We start from the raw sequence: 22,546 nt of genomic DNA, 5'->3' as shown, positions 1-22,546 counted from the left end.
CTCCTGTCTCTATTCCCCAGCCTCCAGTGCTGTGCATAGTTGTATCTGGGACTTCACATGGGAGTTTGGACTCAGGTGCTCACACTTGTGCAGCAAGCATTCTTCCCCACTGAGCCATCTCCCTAGCACATCGGTTTTATTTTAAGTGGCAGGTCATGAGGTGTGCCAAACAGATGAGAAATGTCCAGGGGAGAGTCCGGCCATGCCTACAGCAGAGAACAGGAATGTTGTTAAGTAGTGAGGTGTGTAGTACCCATGCAGCCCACACCCAGAACACCACCATTTGCCAAAGAAATTGATGCCATTTTCTTTTCTTATTCCTGGGCCATAACAGGAATTGGCTGAGGAACATCTGATTCTCAGGTTCTGTTTCCCTTCTCACCCGGCCATGGAGAGCACAGTGTTGTTTAGATTGAACTGACTTCCCAAAACTCTTAATATCTCATTCCCTCTCATCCCTCAAGCTATAGCCAGAAATAGCTAGGGAGGTCTGACAGCCGTCCACTCCTGTGCTCGCCTGCTCTCCTGTCCTTCTGTGTCACACCCCCATGCCTCCAGATGAGGTTTGGAAGGTTTTCATTTTAATCAGTTACATCAGTTGTTTTCAATGAGAATTTAAACTAAGCTCGAGACCCAGAAGCATTTGGAAGGCAGCAGGTTGCTCATCTGAGGCCTCACAGGAGCATCTCACGCTGTGGCAGTGAGACAGGGATGGCGGTATGCTTCTGCACATACTCCGTGCACATCCTCTCTGCTGCAAATCAAATTGGTAGGCCATAGGACATTTAAGACTAGGTTGTTTTCATTGCCCTTGGACTTCTGCAGTTGGAGAAGGAAAGTTTCTGGTGAGTGATCTTAACCCATTTCTACACACATACACAGACACACACACACACACACACACCTACTTATTCCAGAAAATGGAACCCACTGCAGACTAAACTAACGATTGCACAGCTTGGTAAACCAATGAGTTTTCACTGGGGTAGCTACAGAAGAATGGGTAAGGAGTTACTTATAGGAACAGGGATTATTCAAAAGCAGCCACATCTCAGAAAATCCCATCCTAGCATGGGTAACAGCTCAGCAAAGCCGCAGTCCTTGGAAGCAGCTCAGCAGTCTTGAGAACTCTACTCTGCAGCTGGCCCGGTCAATCATTGCCCCAGTAGTTGTTGTCTGTACTTGTGTAACTGCAGAGGGGCCCTCAGGAATCTTGTGATGACACACATGGGGAGTCTATTTACCTCCTGTGTCTCATGAGCATGGTTGTTTGTGGTGATCTATGCTTGTAATCCCAGCCTTGGAGAGGTGGGACAGAGGGCTTCCCTGCAACCTAAGCAAACCAGTGACCTCTCCAAAACCAGGTAGATGGCATCTGCGGAACAATATGCAAGGTTGCCCTCCAGCTTCTGTGTGTACACATGTGCGTGCACACATGTAGAGTATTGCCTTAGCCAGTGTTTTGTTGTTATAACAAAATATTTGAGGCTGGGAAGTCCAAGTACATGGTTATCATCTGCTTGGGGGCTGCCCAGGGTCTCCAGCTGCATCGTAACAAGGCCAGGGGCTGCATGCAGTCAAGTAGCCCAGGTGTGCTAGCTCAGGGGTTTTTGGCCCTCCTATGAAGCCATTGTTCCATTATGAGGGTCACCCTCACCCCCTCAGACTTCATCTAATCCTAATTACTTCCCAGAGGTCCACCTCCAGATACCATCAATATGTGAATTTCCAAAGCATGACCTATTGGTAGACCTATTAAATCATAGCTGACATCCAAATGCTACCCAGATTTACAGATGTTACAGTCTGGTGGTATGTAGCAATTATACATTACAGTTACTACTCAGGCTGCGTTCACCCCTGCAAACCATCACTCCTCAGTAACCCCATCTGGAAGTTAATTTATAGCATCCCCATGCAAACTTATGGACTTGAACTACAAACACCCACATGTATAAACACTATCCATATGCCTAACATTGCTTCCCATGTTTTTTTTTTTTTTTCCAAATGGAGCATTGAGGCATTGTAATTATTTGGTAGTGAGACTTGACACTAGTCCTTCCTTGACATTTCAGACCTTTTGAGCCAAGAGGTCTTTTAAGATGCTGGTTACAATGGTTCAGTCAGTAATGCACTTTGCCTCACAAGCAGGAGGACCTAAATCTGGTACCCAGAGCCCATGTTAAAAAAACTGGATGCAGTGGCCCACAATTGTAATTCCAGGACAGGGGAGATAGAGCTAGGAGGGGGCTTCCCAGGTTTACTGACCAGCCAGGCTAGTGCAATCAGTAAGCCCCTGTTAATGAGATACCCTACCTCAGAAATCAAGGTGGACAGCACCATATTTATTTGTGCACACACACACACACACACACACACACACACACACACACACACCTGATGAGGAGATTAATTCCAGCAGAATTCAATTGAGCAAGCATCAGAGCTTTGAAGCAGGGACAGGGGTGGGGGTGGGGAGCGAGGGTGGGCCCAGGCATCTGTCCCTAATCTCTCCCTCAATCCAGCTACTAACTAGGGCACGGTTTGAGTTTAGGAAGTTTACTGGCTAAAGGGCCCAAGGGGGTGTAAGAACAATAAATAGGAGCCTGCTTGGGGTTCACAGGAGATTGGTGCCAGCTGCTGAGGTCGGAAGTACATGAGGGAACCTGGCTGGCAGAGAAAGGTGACTAGCCTTTTGAAACCTGTTGAGTTCAAAGAAGCCACAAAGTGGCTGATGGCAACCCTCAAGAGATGAGTGGCCACTCCAAGTTCAGGCCTGAGAGTTGAACCCAAAACACTTCCTTAGGCTCCTGTAGCCATGAGTGGGCTTTCATCTGGGGAGCTACTGTGTCATGAATTTGAGATTTCCTCTTAGCCCAGAGGTTCACTTGGTCTCCAGCTGGTGGCCTTCTGGGAAATTTATGGACCCTTTAGTAGGCAGAGCCTTGCTGGAGGAAGTATGTATGTCACGGGAGTGAGCGCTGAGGGTTTACAACCCAGCCCAACGTTCTGTGCTCTCTGATTCCTGACTGACTGGAGGCAGTGTGACTGGCTGCCTCCCACTCGTCCAGCATGCTCTCCCCACCGTGACAGACTATATGCCCTCATATTATGAGCCGAAATAAGCTCTTTGCTTATGTTGCTTTTTGTCTGGTCTTTAGTCTCAGCAGGGAGCTGTCTGAGAGCCTCTGGACCAGCTCCATTTGGAATAGAAACACGGTTGATTCAGTCTCCCAGATTTCTACAAAACTACCACAAGACCGTCTATGATGAGATCTCAATTCCTGTAGTCCTAATTGCTTCCAAAGGTCTACCTTCAAATACCATTACCATATGACTTTCCAAATTGTGAACTATTGGTAGATACACTAACTACACTAACTACCTGACATCCTAAATGATGGCCAGATGTTTATTTGTGACTAGATTGTGGGAGAGAGAGGCCAGGTTTTCTATCCTCTCAAAGTTCTGCTTGGAACACCCCCCCCCTTCTGATCACCTGCTGGCTCCTCTTCAGTTATAAGTTAAGAGCCTAAATCCTCTCTAAAAGGAATCGCTTCTCGGATGTCACCACACCCAAGCACCCTCTGGGAGTTGTTGAGCCTCTCCATAGTTTTCCTCCTAGCCTAAACCTTCCTGCTTGGAACACTTCAAAGAGCCCCTGCCTTTCCTGGATTTGATTGTGTGACCTCCTAGATCTTTCCTTTCCCAGGCCTTTGTCTGGGATCCTAATCTTGAACCTGTCTGCAGTGAAGGGGTTTAGACTCAAATGAAACCATGTGGGCAGTTTGCTGCTGTGTCTTGCTGCAGAGGCTGGGGCCTCTCCAGTCAGCAGCTGGCTGTTAGCAGGAAAGCCCCTTTTTGCATTAGGGACAGATGACTGCATCCACTTCCAGCCCCCACTTCAAAGCCAACAACTGTCCTGAGAGGCGACTCGAGTGAAAATGTGGGGTAGATCTGGGAAGAGTTGGGGTGCTGTTATGGGAATCTAGAGATTTGGGAGTGTAGAATGGCAGGTGTAGGTACACTGTGGACACTGGACCCTTCCGATTTCTTTGCCCTGGCTTTGTTTGTTTGTTTGTTTGTTTGTTTTTAGGTAGTGTCTTATGTGTTATGAAATATAATACATTGGGGATGGGGGTACCTGGCGGGCCCATGCTAAGGTATCTCCCTGAGAAATCACAGCATGCAATAGACCTGGTATAAAGAGGATGGGGGGGGTGAAGGCCTAGAGAAGGTAGAGGCAGACAGGAGCAGAGCCACAAGCAGAGAAAGACAGAAAAAAAAGAAAGAGGGGAGAGAGACCAGTTGGGCACACATGGGATGGGAAGCAAGCATCCTCTATAAACCACCTGCACCTGGCAGCTGGTAATGACATAAACTGTTGCTAGGTCCCTGAGAGGAGCCTAGCGGAATTGCCTGTTAGCTAACATGTGGTCCAGGATGTCATAGCTAGAGGAACTAAGGCTTTCTGCATGCTAAGTGCATATTCTAACACTAAGCCACATCCCCAGCTCTGGCTCTCTGCTTTTTCTCACACTAATCCTCCTTCCTCTCCCTTTGTCACCCTCCTCTTCCTCCCTCTCCTATTCTTCCTCTTCCTCAGCCTTTTCTTCCTCCTCCTTTCTCTTCTTCCCTCTCTCCTTTTTCCCCTTCCTCCCTCTCTGCCTCACCTCTGTATTCTCCATCCCACTCTGTGTTTCTCTTGCTCTCTCATTCACCTTACCTGTGCTGACACCAACACCAAGTGACCTTTGACCCTTAGTCCTCTGTGTTGTGCATTCTGAATGTTGGAGAGGATCTAGCAGGCCCTTTGGGACTTCTAGCTTCCCTGGGACTGAGTTCCCTCTAGGCAGACCCACACTAGGGAAGTCAACAAGATTAGGGATCCCCCTGCCTGCTTCCAAAGGAATGGGGATGGGGTTCTGAGAATACAGGGGGTGGATAAAATTTACTAGATGCCCAGCACAGGAACCCATACCTTAGAACCCTTCCAGTTAACTTACAGGAGGTAGGTGATCCTAAACAGGGCTCAGGCTTGAAGTAAGAAGTCAGGGCTTATAGACCATTGCACTCTTGTTTGGTCAGGAACCCATACCTTAGAACCCTTCCAGTTAACTTACAGGAGGTAGGTGGTCCTAAACAGGGCTCAGGCTTGAAGTAAGAAGTAGTCAGGGCTTATAGACCATTGCACTCTTGTTTGGTCAGGGGCCATATCCCTGAAATCAGAAAGTCAGCAGCTTGTAGCCACACACATCAGACATGGTGTGGGACTGAGCCTGCGTTTCAAGCATCTTCTTTTTTGGTAGGCTGGCCTGCAGTCAGAAGGTTATTTACTACCAGTTGTTACTCTAATGCATAAAATAGGAAATTTAACTTGAACTTGGCTTTTAAAAGGTTTCTTCCTCCAATGTCAGGGTGTTGTATGATAGCCACAGGACAAGGATGTCACACAAAGAGGCTTCAACCAGCTTCATTCGGGTTCAAGTCCTCTTCTCTGCACTGGGGGCTGCTAGGGCCACTCACCCGCCCCCTCTCTCAAGTTCCTTAACAGTCTTTGGTCACAAACTGCTATTATTAGATTTTCCCAGTGTGGGGCAAAAAAAAAAGACACTCAGAATGTCCTACTTTGACACAACTGGAAGCCATTAGAGAACTTGAATCCTTCAGATTCAAAAGGAAGCAGGGGGAGGGGGAGGGTCAGGCCATACACAATCCACTTGGACTACTTAGTCACACAAACGCCAAAGGGCAGTGAGAGGGACCTTGTTTCCTCGCCACAGGTGGTTTCCATTTTGAACCCTGAAAACCTGTGCCCGCAGATGTGGAACCTTCGGTTCTGCCCCTCATAAAAAAAAGGCTGAGTGTTCTCCACTGATTCAGAGCACTGCAAAGTTCCCACTTAACCCCTCTGTCTCCTTTGGCTCACCTGGGTATTCTCAGCTCTCCAGCTGCTGGGTCTATCTAGTACATCGTGAGAGAAGCCCTCCTCTTCCCCAGTGTCAGAATGAAGTGGGCTGCAGCTCTGACAGCATGAGTTCATCATCACTTGAAATACTGGCAAACAGGGGATGTTTGTATTCCCTGGAGACAGCTTAACAACTCGGGATAAATATTCCAGGCCAGCTGACTGCCTTCTCCAAGCCTTCATCCCTGCCCCACCTCACACAAACTTCCTTCCCAAAAACTGGTGAGCCAAAAGCAATGCATTGGGTCCCTAGAAATTCCCAAAATCAGGATGATACTTCCAGACACTTGGCCATGACTGTTGTTATTCTGTAATATTTTACCATATGTGTGCATTCTAGTCAAATAGTAGTAATATAAATACATAAACATGGTTAGATACATGATAATACACACACACACACACACACACACACACACACACACTCACATGTTTCTGATTGCAGACTTATATAGTGGAAATATAACTGTTTCTGCCCTAAAGATCCAGACAGATTCCTATTTTCATGTGTGTTTGTGTCTCTGCAGTATGCATGCATATGTGTGGGTTTGCATATGTGGGGGGCACACATATCAGGACCTGTACATATATGCATGTGTATGTGGGTACATATGAAGGCCAAAGGTTGACATCACTGTCTTTCTTGATCATTGTTCACCTTAGGTATTGAGACAGAGCCTCTCACTTGAACTCAGAGATCATGGATTTGGCTCATCTACTAGCCAGCTTACTGCAGGGATACATAGTCTCTGCTCCCATAGCACCACGACTGCAGGCAGGCCACCGTGTTCACCTACTGAGCCATGTCTCCATCCCTAGGCCAGATTGCGTTTAAGATAAATCTCACTATCTGCATGTCACAGGGCCAAGATCTCAGCATTAACCATTCTTATCTCTGGACCCTGCAGCTCTTACATGAGGTCTGGCCTTACTAAGCAAGTCGTTTTACTAATGCACTTTCTGCTACTCTCCCCTCTCTAGAATAAGAAAATCTACTTGGATATCATTCACACGTACATGGAAGTGCATGCCACTGTTTACGGCTCCAGTACCAAGAACATTCCCAGTTACGTGAAAAACCATGGCATTCTCAGTGGGCGTGACCTGCAGTTTCTTCTTCGGGAAACCAAGGTAACCTCCTAGCAGATTCATAACAAGTCACAGGATTTATGGATTTGTTCCCCCTGGCATTGAAAATGGGATCTGAGTACTTTCATGCTTTCTTTTCATGGTACAATAGAACTCTAGGCAATAGATTAGGGATATGGCTCAATGCTTGCCCAGAAACAAACAAACACACACACACACACACAAAACCAGATCTGAGTTGTGCTGTAGTGTCTCAAGTTTTAATATCTATTATTATTTGTTAAAATAATTCATTTAATGATTCCACAGAAACATTAGCCCATGTTAGACTAGCTATAAGGTTTTCTGGGTGTTTGTGTACACATATATACTTTACAATTAAAGACTTTTTACATGTGGTTTTGTGTTTCAAATGTATCTGTGTATCTGTGTAAAGGAGAAAGGTCCAGATTGGAGATGATGGTACATGTCTGTAATCTCAGTATATAGGACTTAGAGGCAAGAATCAGGAGTTCAAAATCATCCTCAAATATGTAGGGAGTTTGTTGCAAGCCTAGGAATATGAGACCCTGTCTAAGCTTTAAGCAATAGCCAAACAGTAATGTTCTAGAGCAACTACTGGAAAAAAAAGTTAATAAATTATAAATTGTGGCTGCTGTGAGTTCATTCATTGATTTTGTTCAAAATATGTGTTTTTGCAATTAAAAGTTATACATATACACACATATATATTATATATACATGTTTATGCATATACACATACACACACACACACACACACACACACACACACACATATATATATATATATATATTTTAGTGGTAGCATTTGCCTGACATGTGACCCCCCCCTTCCATGCCATGGCATGAGCGCACTCACACACTTGTACTCACACCACACACACACAATAGTGCAAGTCTCTTATAAACAGAGTTTGTGACTGTTCACCAGGTAAAAGGATACTATCTGATACTATTTTGTCTCACTTTCTCGGTCTGTAAACACAATTGATTCTTTTTGCCCCACCCCCAGGTCATTTGTATGATTTCAGGGATAAAACATTTTGAAAAAAATTTTTTAACTCTTTGTCCAAACACTGGGTTTCATTTCCTGAGGACTTCTAATTCTTAGAAGGTCTCCTGTCGCCTGATGACTGCTTGAGTCTGTGAGCGAGGAGCGCTCCAGTTTCACCGCTCTCTTCCCGTTGTCGTCAGTTTCTTTCTTAGTTTGACATTTCCGATGTCCCAGCCTTTTCTCTGCAGCATTTCTATTTTCTGTCATTTGCCTCCTTTCACTTTTCTTTGGTGCGATCTTGCTGAAAGTTCAAGTTCCTTTAAAATAACACCAGGGCAGAGCTGCCACACAGCATGTCATTACCGTCTCGCATGCTTCTATTAGCCCGACCCTGGGAATGGCTCCCTCAGCCTTGCAGATCTTAAAAGAGCCCTCATTTGCCTACCATCCATTTACCTTGTCAGAGAATGGGAAATGGGCCAAAATTGAAGTCCATCCTGTCTGAAGGAGCACAAGAAAAAAGCCTCTAAGACCCAGCCATAATGTTGGAGTAGGCCACACAGCCAAGGGTATGGCTTGGTTTTTGATCATGAGAAGCTCAGGATCAAATATATAAATATATAAATATATACGTATACATATACATATCCTTAAAAACAAAATAAGCAGGTGTTGGGACTGGAGAAATGGCTCAGTGGTTAAGAGCACATACTTCTCTAACAAAGGACCAGGGCTCAGTTCTCAGTACCTGTAGCTGGCACAGCTGCCTTTAACTCCAATTCCAAAAGATCTAATCCCCCATAGACACTGTAGATGCTACAAATATGTAGTGATACAGAGATAAACAGGTACACACACACATACATATATACACATAAACTTTTTAAGTAATTAATTTAAAACTGGTACCTTATAGTGTTGCTCTAGTTAGAATTATTTTGCATTTGTTTCTCTAATATGAATATATTAGGGATGGAGAGATGGCTTGCCAGTTAAGAGCACAGCACATGCTGCCTCTCCAGGGGCCCCAAGTTCTGTTGCCAGCACCCATGTTGGGCTACCTTTAACTCCAGCTCCAAAGGATCTGATGCCTCTGGCCTCCGTGGGTACCATGTTCATTCATGTGCAAACACAGAGAGAGAGAGACAGAGAGAGAGAGAGACAGAGAGAGAGAGAGAGAGAGAGAGAGAGAGAGAGAGAGAATTTAAAACCCAGATAAATCTTAAAGAATATGTTGAACCACTCCACGTGGAGTTATAACTCAGATTGTTAGTAGATAAGGGGAACGCAGGGTGGTGTATGGCCAAGACTTCCCTCACATTGAGAGCCCGGCAGTAGGCAACTGAGATGAATAAATACTGAGTTTGGAAATATGGCACAGGATGAGTTGGCTTTGTGTTCATATCATTTGCTGCTTCTAATTCCTTCTTCAGTGCCACTGAGCAGTCTAAAGCAATTTCTTCCCTTCCATGTTGGAAGTAAAGAACAGGAGCTGCTAAAGGAGAAATGTCTGTACAATGAAAGATTCTCCTCAGACTCTGCTAACGAGGGGAGCAAGCCTGGTCTTCTCTCCCTGAATACTTCAGAGAGAGGGGACTGGTGTTTAGTCACTTTGGGGCTCATTATTTTTATTAATGAGCCATCTTTGGATTTTGGTATTGCTTTGGTTTTGGCTCCTTTCATGTGGGGATTGCCTAGTGCATGCTAGGGCAAGCATGCGCCCACTAAGCTACTTCCCAAGCCTATCAGCCATCTTTGAAACTGCTTCAGCCCAGAGCACCCTGTGCTTAGTAGAACTCTGTCTGAGCATGCCATTTGGAGCCCTGGCCTCAGAAGACAGAGGGATGTTGGTATAACATGAAAATTGGGGCTTAAAGCATTAGGAAGTTGCTATAATCTAGAAGCCTCGTCTAACAGAGCTATAAATTTTGATAAACTACATATCTAAAATCTATAGACAGGTCATTTAGTCTATCAAACTCTAGAAGGGGAGTTGGGGCCAGTGAATCATGCCTCACCTTTTACATTTTTGCATATTTTACATTTTGATTTAACTGTCCATCTGCTCTAATATGACTTTTCTTCACCTTCCTAGTTTATGTTTGTTTGTTTGTTTGTTTGTTTGTTTAGGCAGGGTCTCTGTAGCCCAGGCTGGCCTCAGACTTAAACAAGTAGGCATGGATGAGCTTGAACCTCTGATCCCCTTACCTCCATCTTCTGAATACAGGGATTACTGGTATGCATTTTCACAGCCTGTTTATGTGGTAGGGGGGGATCAAGCTCAGGGCCCCTGAGCCAAGCACTCAACATCACCAGCCCATCTTCCTAGTTTAACTTCATTACTTTTCCCACCTTCTCTTGGGTTGTTGTTACTAATAGACTGTAATGAACATCAAGTATTCACATCCTACTTGGAAGGGTATCTGTCTCTAGCCAAACTAGGTACTCTCCTTCTGTAGTCAAAGACAAACTCTAGCAGGGGAGGCTGCTGTTCATACCCTTATTTCCCAGCACCCCCCACCATTCTTCCCTCCATGACTTATGTGACCCAGGACGACCCTAGTTCTTCACCAAGTCATCTCAGCTAGAGACATAAACAGGTGTGACCAATGTGGAGTGTGTGGTTTACTCAGCAGTCTTTCCTTTGGGCCTAACTGCAGCCCCAAATGCATAGCTAAAAGCTCCCCAAACCCCAGCTAACTCTTGGCTCCCCTTTCCCTAGGTTTGGCTAGGTTTCATTTCTGTTGCTATGACAAAATATTCTGACATAGGGGTTTACTTCAGCTTACAATTCCAGATTATCATCCATTGAAGTAATAACACAACTGTAACTCAAGAACAGACAGAAATGAATGTATCATGTTCGGTTACTTACTTACTTGTGCTCAGCTCAATTTTTCCAGACTTATACACTTCAGGACTTCTGCCTAGGGAATGGTACTGCCCACAGTGGGCTGGGTCTTTCCATACCAATTAACTTAATTAAGACAATCTCTCACAGGCATGCTCACAGACTAACACAATTTAGCAACCCAGCACTTACTAAACATATTAACAACAACAAAAAAACCTTTTTGTAAGCAAACTCTAGTGTGTCCAAGCTGGCCTCAAGCTCTCTATCTAATGTAGTGTCTTAATTTTATTTCTTTTGCTGTGATGAAATCTCCAACAGAAGAAATTTAAGGGAGAAGAATGTTTATTTGGGTCTCAATTTTAGGTTATGGTCCACAACTGTGAGGAAGTCAAGGCAGCAGGAACTTGAAGCAGCTGCATCCAGGGTTAACAGAGAACAACAAGTAGTGAATGAGTGCTTGCTTGTGCCCAGCCCTCTTTCCTCACATTTACACAGTTCTCGATGCCCTGCCCAGGGAATGATGCTACCCCAAGTGGATGGGTCTTTCACATGCATTAACATAATGAACATAATCTTCTCAGGCCAACCTGATCTACACAATCCCTCATTAAGACTTTCTTCCCAGATGATTCTAGGTTGTGTGAGAGTGACAAAGCTAACTGTCACAAAAGAATAAGGTTCAATCAGCTTTAGAACCAGGTGTCAGGTAAGTCTTGAGGGTTCAGAGGAGCTTTCAGGTTCTCACAGGTGTCCTGTCCATCCTTGGCTTTTGCATACAAGTTGATCATACCAAATATGAAAAATCAGAAAGCCAAATTATTCCTGAGCTAGAACTTAGGTCAGTTAGCAGGGATGATCTAAAAACTGGTCACTTCCCCTCTCTAGGCCAATTGACATATAGACTGTAATGCATTTGATTTAGTATTGGGACTTTCAAGTGACAAAAATGTGGGAGCTTTTAAATTTGGTGCTGGTGTGTGTGGTCTGGCTTATTTCATTTCTGACCAGGCACTAAGGTTGCTGGAAGAAATCAGGCATCTGCCCCAGGAACCTGGTCTACTGGAAGTGCTGGTTAGTGGCTAGTTTGGCCAGTTGCTGATGCTGGAACAGGTGTGGTAAGTCCTGTTGTCACTTGGCCATTGCAGCTCTTTCCTGGACAGCCCAAAGCAGTTTCAATTAGAGGCTTTGTGGACTGAGTGCAGAGCCAATGGGATGAAGAATTCAGCCAGTGTTTACCTCCGTCAGCATCAGATGCATGAGAAGAGGGACCCTTCAAGATAAATGAAAGTGTCATCTTTCAGGATAAAGAAACTGCTTCCTTCACTTCCCTTCATTGCACTTCTGTAATAAAACACCCTTATAGAAGGCTACCTTAGAGGAAAGCTTAGGGGAAAGCGGGCCTCTCTGACTTAAAATTTCAGTCACAGTCCATCACTGCAGAGAAGTCAAGGCAGGAATATGAAGCAGCTGGTCACATTGTATCTGTTGAGCTTTAAGTGCAAAATATTCCCCAGAAGCGCCTGTGTTTGATACTTGGCAATGTTTAGGAAGATGATGTTACCTCCTTTAGGATCTGGAGCCTCACTGAAGGAATTATATCACTGGCCCCACTTCCTGATGTGTGTCTGTGTGTCTGTGTGTCTGTGTATGTGTCTTTCTGTCTGTTTCTGTGTCTGTATGTGTGTGTCTGTGTATGTGTCTTTCTGTCTGCCTCTGTGTCTGTATGTGTGTATGTGTCTTTCTGTCTGTCTCTATGTCTATGTATGTATATCTATGTGTGTCTGTCTGCCTGCCTGCTGCCTGCCTGTCTCCTGTATGAAGATGAAATAGATCAGTCGGCTTGATTGCCCGGCTATCCTCACACTCCTGCTGACATTTTCTCTATCATGATAGACTCTATCCCTTTCTGGAACTATAAGCCAAATAAACCTTTCCTTCTCTAACTTGCTTTTTCTCAGGGTATTCTGTCACGGCAACAGAAAAGTGAGGAATACAACACCAAAGAGCAGAGAAAATAAATGTACACATGCCTAGTGCTTTATCCATCCTTGCCCAGGTCCAAACGCAGGAAATGATGCTGTCCTCTTTTAGGCTAGATCTTCCCACATCAGTTAAGGCAATCAAGATAGTCTCCTCAGATATTCCCACAGTCTGTTAGACACTCACCCATTGAGACCCCTCTCTTCCCAGGTGATTCTAGGTTGTATCAAGGTGGCAATTAAAACTGACCATCATGCCCAACCATTGGAGAAATTCTTTTTTAAAGATATGAAGGGAATACCTATTCCTAGAAGTAGATACTGCTTTCCTGTATCAAGAGCAAAGAGGAGGCTTATCAATAGCATCCAGTTTTAGGACTGGCCTTTCCATCTGGAAGCAACTGCACACTGCCTTACCTCTCTCTTCTGGCAGTTTTGTAGTGTATGAAATAGTGAGAACTGGTTGGCATGATGGCACATGTCTTTAATTCTAGCACTCAGGAGGCAGCAGGAGGCAGATCTCTGTGAGAAGGAGGGAGGAAGGGAGGGAGGGAGGGAGGGAGGGAGGGAGGGTGAAAACATATGAAAGGGCTAAAGTTGTCACTTTTAACAAACAGCCTACATACACCTCACCTCCATCTATCTGGTAGAAGGGCATACACAGTGTTTAGCTGACTGAAATTACAACTGAATTCGAACTTGGGAAACTATTTCCCAAATGATTACTAGCATCAACCCTGAGACTATTGAACACTTCTACAAACTATCTCCTTCAGTCCTCAAAACAGTTCCATGACAAAAGTATCCATGTTGGCCCCATTTTGCCCCTAAGAAGACAGTACTTGTGTTACTTTAGCTAAGATTCTAGACTATAAATGAGCCTCAAGAATTCGTACACGGAGGTAATTGCCATGGTTACTGAATGAGGAAATCATGACTGCGTAATCATCTCATTGCCCAAGCCTTTGACCAGTAATCAATTTCAGGGTACAAACTGAGGTTAATTCAAATTCCCTCCTGATCCTCCTAATTAATAATTATCAGAAAAGTACATGCTGAGTTTATGTGGGTCCAATATTTCATTATTCTTGGCATTTCCCCCATTAAAAGTGGCCAGAGCTGAGCTGGGATGTGATTTCCTTGTCAGACTCCGGCCTTCTAAAGACCAAATTTAAGCCCATGCAGTATGGCCGGTTTTCCCTGAAAGAGTTTGGCTTTAGTATTTGAATAGTTTCTTTCACCCAGTTCTTATATATGTATGTGTATGTTTTTGCATCCATAGGTATAAATACAGGTGTGTGATATAGTACTTCCCCTGTATATGAGTCTCTGGGTTTAAATACCATTACATAATAAAGTATTTAGTTCAAATGCCTGAGGCTGAGATAACTATTGGTAAAGTGCTTGCCCCCTAAGCAGGAAGACCTGTGTTTCATCCCCAAAAGCCATATCTAAAACATTGGATGTAGTGAGTGGTACTCGCTTCTAATCCCAGCACTGGAGACATGGAGGTCAGTGGGTCCCTGGGGCTCACTGGCCAACCAGCCTAGCCAAAGTACAGAGACCTTGTCACAGAAAACAATGGAGAACAACTGAGGGAGACACCCAAGGTTGACCTCTGGCTTCTGCACACACATGTGCACATAACCACACACATGCATACTAGACGTGAATGAAACTGAACAAGCCCAGGAATGGTTAAAAGAATCTTCATTGACACACTAAGAGTTAAAACAATTCTTTTTCCTTTCAAAACAGAGAAAAAATATCACAGTGACAGTGTCAGGGTGCCCCAATCCTTGCCATGAATAAAACATGTACTCTTTTGTCTGATCTTCCTTGTCATAATTTTAATTTTGGAGCATGTGATCCTTCTATTTAGAAAGCTCATTGGTGGAATCAGAGTTGTGGCCATGGAGATGGACAACACCTAGAATATCCTAGTCAGACTCTGGCCTTCGGAAGAGCAGACTTAAGCCCGTACAGTATGGCTGGTTTTCCAGGGAATTATTGAACCTTAGCACTTGAATGGTTCCTTTTCTCCAGTTTTTGTGCATACACACATATGTAGGTGTGTATACCCGTGTGAATTTGTGCCAAGGCTAGAAGAGGACCTGCTTTACAATGCTCTGCCTTATTCCCTTGAGACAGAGTCTCTAATTGAACCTGGAGCTCAGCTGGAGACCAGCAAGCCCCAGCATCGTCCAGTTCCCACCCCACACAGTCCTGGAGTTACAGGAGCATGTGACCACACCCAGATTTTTACCTGAGTGCTGAGGATTCAAACTTAGGTCCAAGTACTCTTTACCCACCAGGCGCTCTCCCCAGTCCTGGGTGCTGTCTTGTCTTGCGTTTCTCCCTTCTTTGGTAAAGAAATGTATAGGGATGTAGTGGAGATAAATGTGGGAGCCTCAGAAAGAAAGGAGATGAGAGATGGATGTTGGGGGAAGGGAGGGAGGAGGAGAGCTATAAGTAGGCACAGTGATGGATCAAGAGACATGGCAAAGTGGCGTGGGTGAGGTGTGTGGCAAGACTGTAAGTGGGCAGAAGCTTTTGATTGGAGATGCCGAGTTCTCTCTACCTAGACTATGGTCATTCAGCTCATAGATATGCTATGCAACCTTCATCCATGTGCTCCTCTGTGATGTCACAGGTAATGAGTACTCAGGAACCAAGTGGGGAATTGCTTACTGAGAGCTAACAGAAAACTGTTACTTCAGTGTTTCAAGGGCATGCACCAGTGTGTGTTACCTTAACTAGTGTGACAAGAAAACTCACTGCGAAGAAATGGTGGGGCATTTGCTTAAGAGGCCTTGGAAGATGGTGACTGAGACTTAGGGAGTTGGTATAAAGTGTTTATTACTGTGTGTGTGTTCACATATATGAGCGCAGCTACATGAATGCCACACTATGCATGTGGACATCAGACAAAAATGTCAGGTGTTCATTCTCCTCTCTTCTTGTTTGAAACATGGTCTCCACTGTTCACCATTGCATATGCCCAACCAGCTGGCCTTCATGCTCCTAAGGATTCTCCCACCTCCCTGTAGGAGCCTGGGATTACAGATATGTGCTCCTGCATCCCGCTCTGGGAGCTCTGGGAATCTGAGTTCAGGTTTCTGATGCTTGCACAGCAAGCATTTATTTGCCCACTGAGCCATCTCCCCATTCCCCTAAAGTGTTTATGTGTACTGAGATGATCTGTGCCAGGAGGACCTAGGGGTGGGTGCAAATTATTATTCAGATATAATCAAGCTTAGGTCACATTTGGGTTCATTAAGCAATAGCCTTCTCACTGTATAATTAGTAGATTCAGCTTGGTTGAACTAAAGGAGATAATCACCCCCCACCAGGATTCTCTGTTTAAACAGATAACCATGTGCTGCTTCCATCTCTTCCAGGGGTGTTTATGACAGTGTAGAGTTGAGGAGAGGCTATCAGCACTCCTTAGCAGACCCGATGTTCAGAGGTCAAGAAGTACTCTGGGCTCCAGCAGCTTTCCTTAAACTTGCCAAGACCCTGTCTATATCGGCCAGCATGCTCTTCTTAGAGTTGGGAAGAGTTGGGGTGCCTGATGCAGTCCTGTGTTCCCAGCTGTCAGGGTCAGATCTGGGCCCTGGCAGCCCTAACATGATAGGTAGGTTCAGCTGTCTTTCCTCAATGGGTCAATTAAAGAGGTCAGTGATAGTGAAGAGCTAAGAGAGTTCCCATTGTGACCACATTGGGGAGAGAAACAAAGAAAGCGGTCTCATGCCTCCCAGGTCCATCTTTGGAGTTCTGACACAGCACTTGGGTTTAAGAGGAGAAGAGGTACTCACAACTAAGAAGTCCTGGTCAGGGAATGTACAAGATCATCACTGACCCATGGGGCCTCAGCTCCAATCTCTCCTAACAAGTTGTCAGAACTCGTGAAATCTCTTCCTGGGAGACAAGTTGTCCCATGGGTCGTGTACCCCCTCCCCCTCCCACCAGGCCAGCACCAGGCTCCCTTCTTCCAGTGTGAGACTCAGGAGAAATCCCAGTTCCATGGGTTCATTGTTTCTGTATGATCACCCAAGGGAGGAGCGCTAATGTCTCTTTATCTCTAAAATGTCTTCATTCCAGTCTGAATGATTAAATTTCTTGGTGGAAATGGCCTGGGTGTTTCTGAACTTGAGGGCACAAGGAACCCCATCATCCTCCACCCTACCCCCCTCTACCCCCCAACCAGGCACACAACACCCATGTCTCCTTGTCGCTTGGCGTGTTCCGGTTCAGACTTGGCTTCTGCCTGAGGGCAGAGAGCACCAAGATTAGACCCGCCTGGTGACCACCACTTACAGCACAGTGTCCCCCAAACCTGGTACACACAGACCTGTGTTTTTGCACCCTACAGACCCTCACTGGAGTATCCCTTTGTCCCCGCAGCTTCAGGCTGATGCAGTCTTTCTAAGAACCTTTAGTTTGTTTCTGCTGCCATCTATCGTCCATTTAGGGAAACTTGAGGATTTGCTAGCTGGAGAGGAAAGCTGGAAAATTGCAGACTTTGAAACCTCTGCTCCCACAGAGGAAAAAACAAAACCAGGCAGCTAGTGGTATCCCCAGTGAGAATGCTATCATAAAACCTGTGTTTTACTGACCTCCCAAGTTGGAAAGCAGTTTCATTTGAACTGTAATCAAACCACCAAGTGACCTTTCTGTCCCTGGCCCCCAGAGTCCCTGAAAGAGCCTGTTGTTCCCTGCTTGAGTGAAGAAACCTTCTGTTTAGTTAAGCAAGTGTTTTTCCAGTTATGTCACCTGCTGAGTGATAGAAAGACGATTGTTGGGTCCTGGGTTTTATTGTTGGTTTTGTTTTACAATCTCACCCTCTCTGCCCCTCAGCACCTAACATTTTTTTTTCCATATCAGAAAAAGCGATGGGAACAAGGCAAGTTTCTCCCCAGCCCTCACACATGTTATTCTGCATATCCTGGTATACGCCCCTTCACTTTGTTGCAAGTCACCAACCTGGATATCTAAGCCCTCTGCAGAACATCAAAAACAGGCCACTGGAGCTGAGAGGCAGTTGTGACTGATAACTTCATGTGCTGTCTTTTCCTGTCTTAACAGCTGTTCGTTGGGCTTGGATTTCCTTATGAAGGTCCAGCTCCCCTGGAGGCCATCGCGAATGGATGTGCTTTCCTAAACCCTAAGTTCAACCCTCCCAAAAGCAGCAAAAACACAGACTTCTTCATTGGCAAGCCAACACTGAGAGAGGTGAGTATCGCTTATGCTTTTGTGTTTGTGATTGTGTATAGGCAGCATGTTTGTACATGCATGCACACATGAAGGTATGCAGATATGCATGTGGAGGGCAGAGGTTGAAGCAAGTGTGAGGTCTTCCTCCCTCACTTTCCACTTTATTCACTAAGCCAGAGTCTTTCCCTAAACTAGGAGCTCACTGGTTTGACTATTCCAGCTCCCTAGCTTGCCCTGGGTCATTCCCACCTTGCATCTTCAGTGTGTGCTAAGGAGTCCCATGGAGGCTCTCATGCACACAGCAAGCTCCTGTCCTCTGAGCTAAGCCTCCAGCTCTCATCCTAACTCTGTTTCTAATGACTCTGGGCATCCTGGTCTAATCCCAGCTGACAGCTGGAATGAGGAGGCCACGGGGAATGTTTGCCTGCCTGTCCACTGAACGTGGTGAAGCGGAAACTGTGGCACTCACAGTGAGTACCCAAAGAATATCAGCCTCAGAGCTGGAGACATGGCTTAGCCAATAATAAAGGACTTGCCATACACATTAGGTCTCTAGAACTCTGTTTTAAAAAGCTAGGCATGGTAACATCCTCTTAAAATCCTAGAGCTGAGGTGGCAGAGACAGGTGGGTCCATGGGATTCACTGGCCGGCCAGTCTAGTTTTCTTGGTGATTTCCAAGCTGATGAGCAACCTTATCACAAAAACACAAGGTAGATGTGCCTGAACAACACCCAAAGTTGACCTAGCCTCTGTAGACACACACACACACACACACACACACACACACACACACACACAGAGGGGAGTGTGGAGGGATGGAGGGAAAGAGAGAGAAAGGGAGGTGGTGCCTGGGTCTTTAGCCCACCCTCAGCCGCCATGCTAACAGGCTGTCCCTCACTGCCAGAGCCTTTCATGGGAGCCTTGTTGCATTTGCTTTTGCAGTTGCTCTTGAAGCCTGCAGTGAGTGATGAGTCACCGTCGAGCATGGCTGGGGTTCATGTGGGGCGATAAGCAGAAGTCATTTACAGCTCAGTGTGGGTGATGAGTGTGGCAAAGGCAGGGAGGTTTCTGTGTCTGGGCAGACACAGGTGTGTGCAGGAAACCATGAGATTGGCTTCCTTGTTATTTCTGGGCACTTAGTGACTCTCCTGGCTGCTCATGCATGGGGACATTAAAGCAGGATCCCTCAGGGCCTTGGCTGGGGAATCACAGCGTTGGAAAATCCTAGTGTCACACAGCAGCGCCTGTCTCTAGAACATTCATTTTTCAACTCTGTTGATTTTCCCCCCTCTGGGTTACTTTTCTGACCTTGTACCCCAAATAGTACATCACATGTACCTCTTCCCTCCGTCCCCCCACATTTGATCTGTGACAGTCTTTATGAAGTATCTACCTAGATCCTTTGCCTATTTTTAAATGGGGTTTGTTGAAGGTGTTCTGCTCTGGAGTGATAGATGCTCCCTAGGTATTTAGGGTATTAACTGTCTAGCAGACATGATTTGCAAATATTTTCTCTTACTCTATATGTTAGTGACTCTCTTGTTGCATAAAAGCTTTAAAAGTTGGAGCTGTGGAAATGGCTTCAATAGGGAACATGGTTCTACACAAGCAGGAGGACCTGAGTTCAGTCCCTAGGACACCTAAAATAAAATAAAATCTAGGTATGGTAGCACTCCCTTGTAATCCTAGACCTGTGAGGAAGGAGACAGGGGGATTCTGGTGCTTGCTGGCTACCCAACCTAGCTCTCCTGGCTTGTTTCAGGCTAGGAGGAGACCCTGCTTCAAAGAACACAAGGGATGGCCCTTGAGGAATAATCTAAGGTTGATCTCTGGCTGCCATATGCAAGAATACACATATATGCATATACCTACATGCACACACATATATGAACATCCATGAAAGCAGGTACACACACGCACTAGAGGACACTCTTGAACACATTCTACCTCATGCCCCAGGGAATGGTGTCACATGACAGTGCCCAGGTCAGCCAATATAGAAGAAGTGCACATTGTCCTCCACACTCGTCGCCATCTAGCCATGTGACTATGCTGAAGCTGAGGAGAACAGAAGAGACCTTGAACCACCCACATGGGATGGTTCTGTCAGCCCTTAAATGAGACCACAAACAAAAGAGAGTGGAGAGTCCTGTCAGTGGCTCCACGTGTGACCTCATCCAGATGACTCCCTCAGGCCCGTGATCCCACAGGAATCTAAGATCCCAGAGGGAGTAGACCGAAGTTGAGCCTGTCCACACACAGCCTATGGTACTAGCTGCTGTACTGGGGGAGTTTAGCCGTGTTTCCCATTTTTCTAGCAACTCTATATGTGATCTGGAAACGTTGAGAGCACAGCTGCACCATCAAGGTAAATGATGGCTGAGTGGGGCTGGAGATGGAGCTTCATTGGTAGAATGCTTGTCTAGCATGCAGAACCCCTGGGTTCTGTCTCCAGCACAGCAGAGTGGGTGCGGTGGCTCACACCTGTAATATCTGCATTTTAGAGCTGGAGGCAGGGGAATAAGAACTTTAAAGTCATCACTAGCTATGTAGCAAGTTCAAAGACAGCCTGAAATACACGAGACCAAAATGAATGCTCAGTGGGTGAGAGAGGGGAGTTGTGCAAAGGAAGCCTGTTCAGGGCTATCTGAAAAGGGCTTGGGATGGGCTTTAAAGAGGAAGGAGAAGCGGGAAGTTCTTGTGTGCTTGACCAAGGGAGACCCAAAGTTAATTTGCCTCATACCAAAGAGTGACATCTAACAGCTTTGAGGGGAAGTGGTGACCTTGATCTCATGCTTTCACAGTTCTCAAAGAATCCATATCTCCTTAACCAAGGATGCTTTTAATTGGAAAAGAGCTGCCCACAAGTCTACAGATTTCTAAGTCCAAAACCTCTAGAGCATCAGTTCTCAACCTGTGGGTCTTGACCCCACAGAGGTCATATATCAGATATTTACATTATAATTCATAACAGTAACAATTAGTTATGAAGTTACAAAGAAATATTGTCATAGATGGAGGTCACCACAACATGAGGAGCGGTACTGAAGGGTCACAGCATGAGGAAGGTTGAGACTCTCTGGTGTGGAGGGAGCTGGGGAGCTGCTCAGTGGTTAAAGCACTCACTGTTCTTGCAGACGACTGGGGTTCAGTTCCAGCACCCATAGCTAGTGGCTCATAAACACCTATAACTCCAGTTGCAGGGGGCTCATGCCCTCCCTTGCCTCTTTGGGTACTAGGCATGTATATACTCAGTACACATACATGCATGCAAGCACTCACACATACACATTAAACAAACAGATAGTTTTAACACTTCAGGCACAGTGGCATATGCCACCGGCATGAGGAGGCAGAAGAAGACAGAGAACAAGCAAGAACACAATCTTTCTCTTTCTCTCTCTCTCTCTCTCTCTCTCTCTCTCTCTCACACACACACACACACACACACACACACACACACACACACACACGAGATACACATGCATACATAGAAAGACAAATCCTTAGAAATGATCTCTCTTACCTCAACAAATGGGTAAGTTGTAACCCATGGGCACACAGTACTATACTGTCTTTGTATTCATTAGTTGCTTTATGTATTATACTACCCTTCAGACACAAACATTGATCGAGGCCAGTTGTCTTTATTTCTCTTGGCCTTAACTTGAAGGAAGGGGGGAAAACTGAGATTTTTAAGTGCTAGTTTAGCTTTGTGTTTTTGCATCGAACCATATGCTCAGAGCTCATTGGCTACTCAAAGTGGGAAAGGAAAACCTAGAATACCTTGAGGATGGAATTGCTTCATATGCTTTAATATGAATTAGATTTTTATCTTTATACTGGGGGGCCATATTACTAGGTTCCTGTAAAGGGAGTTTGGAGTCTCCTTGGAGGTTCTACAGTGGTTCTGAGGTTGCCTCTCGTATTTCTGGTGATGCTGCATGTCCAGAGTATCCCCTGTAAATCTACTGACAGATAAACACCCAAGTGCCTAAGATCAGATGGTCCTCAATAAATTAACCAGCAGGAACACAGAGTTCTGAGAGGGCTAATGAATCCAAAAAAAAAAAAATCGCCTCACTCATAAAGTTAAGTAACCCTCAGCAAATGCAAACGAATAAAGCAGTAATGGCTTAGCATTATGTGTTTGCTAAGTACATAGAGCAGCCTTGTAAATAAGCAGGGCCCTTAAAAGAGGGGAGAGGAAGGAGCCTGGTCTCCTATGAAAAGGACTAGACGGTGATGTTGATGGCACTTGAAATCTTAGCAGTAGATGGACTAATTAGCTTGTTCTCTAGGCCAGAAAGCAGAAATGATATGACAGTCCACCCACCTTCTGAAAAAGTCTAATAGTATAAATGTAGCCCTCGGATATGTGTCTCTCTCTCTCTCTCTCTCTCTCTCTCTCTCTCTCTCT

General features: G+C 45.4%; 1 protein-coding gene across 1 annotated transcript in view; it reads left to right on the top strand.

Moving 5' to 3' along the window:
- Mgat5 (alpha-1,6-mannosylglycoprotein 6-beta-N-acetylglucosaminyltransferase) overlaps positions 1 to 22,546 on the top strand; it is a 281,270-nt gene that overhangs the window by 236,045 nt on the left and 22,679 nt on the right. The window contains exons 13-14 of the mRNA XM_028771515.1: positions 6,953 to 7,102; positions 17,997 to 18,143. Of these exons, the coding sequence (XP_028627348.1) occupies positions 6,953 to 7,102; positions 17,997 to 18,143 (297 nt within the window). The remainder of the gene's footprint in view (positions 1 to 6,952; positions 7,103 to 17,996; positions 18,144 to 22,546) is intronic.

Source organism: Grammomys surdaster, unplaced genomic scaffold (genome assembly GCF_004785775.1).
Source record: "Grammomys surdaster isolate TR1022 unplaced genomic scaffold, NIH_TR_1.0 208, whole genome shotgun sequence".
NCBI classification, from domain to species: domain Eukaryota; kingdom Metazoa; phylum Chordata; class Mammalia; order Rodentia; family Muridae; genus Grammomys; species Grammomys surdaster.
This window is presented reverse-complemented; position numbering and strand designations above follow the sequence as displayed.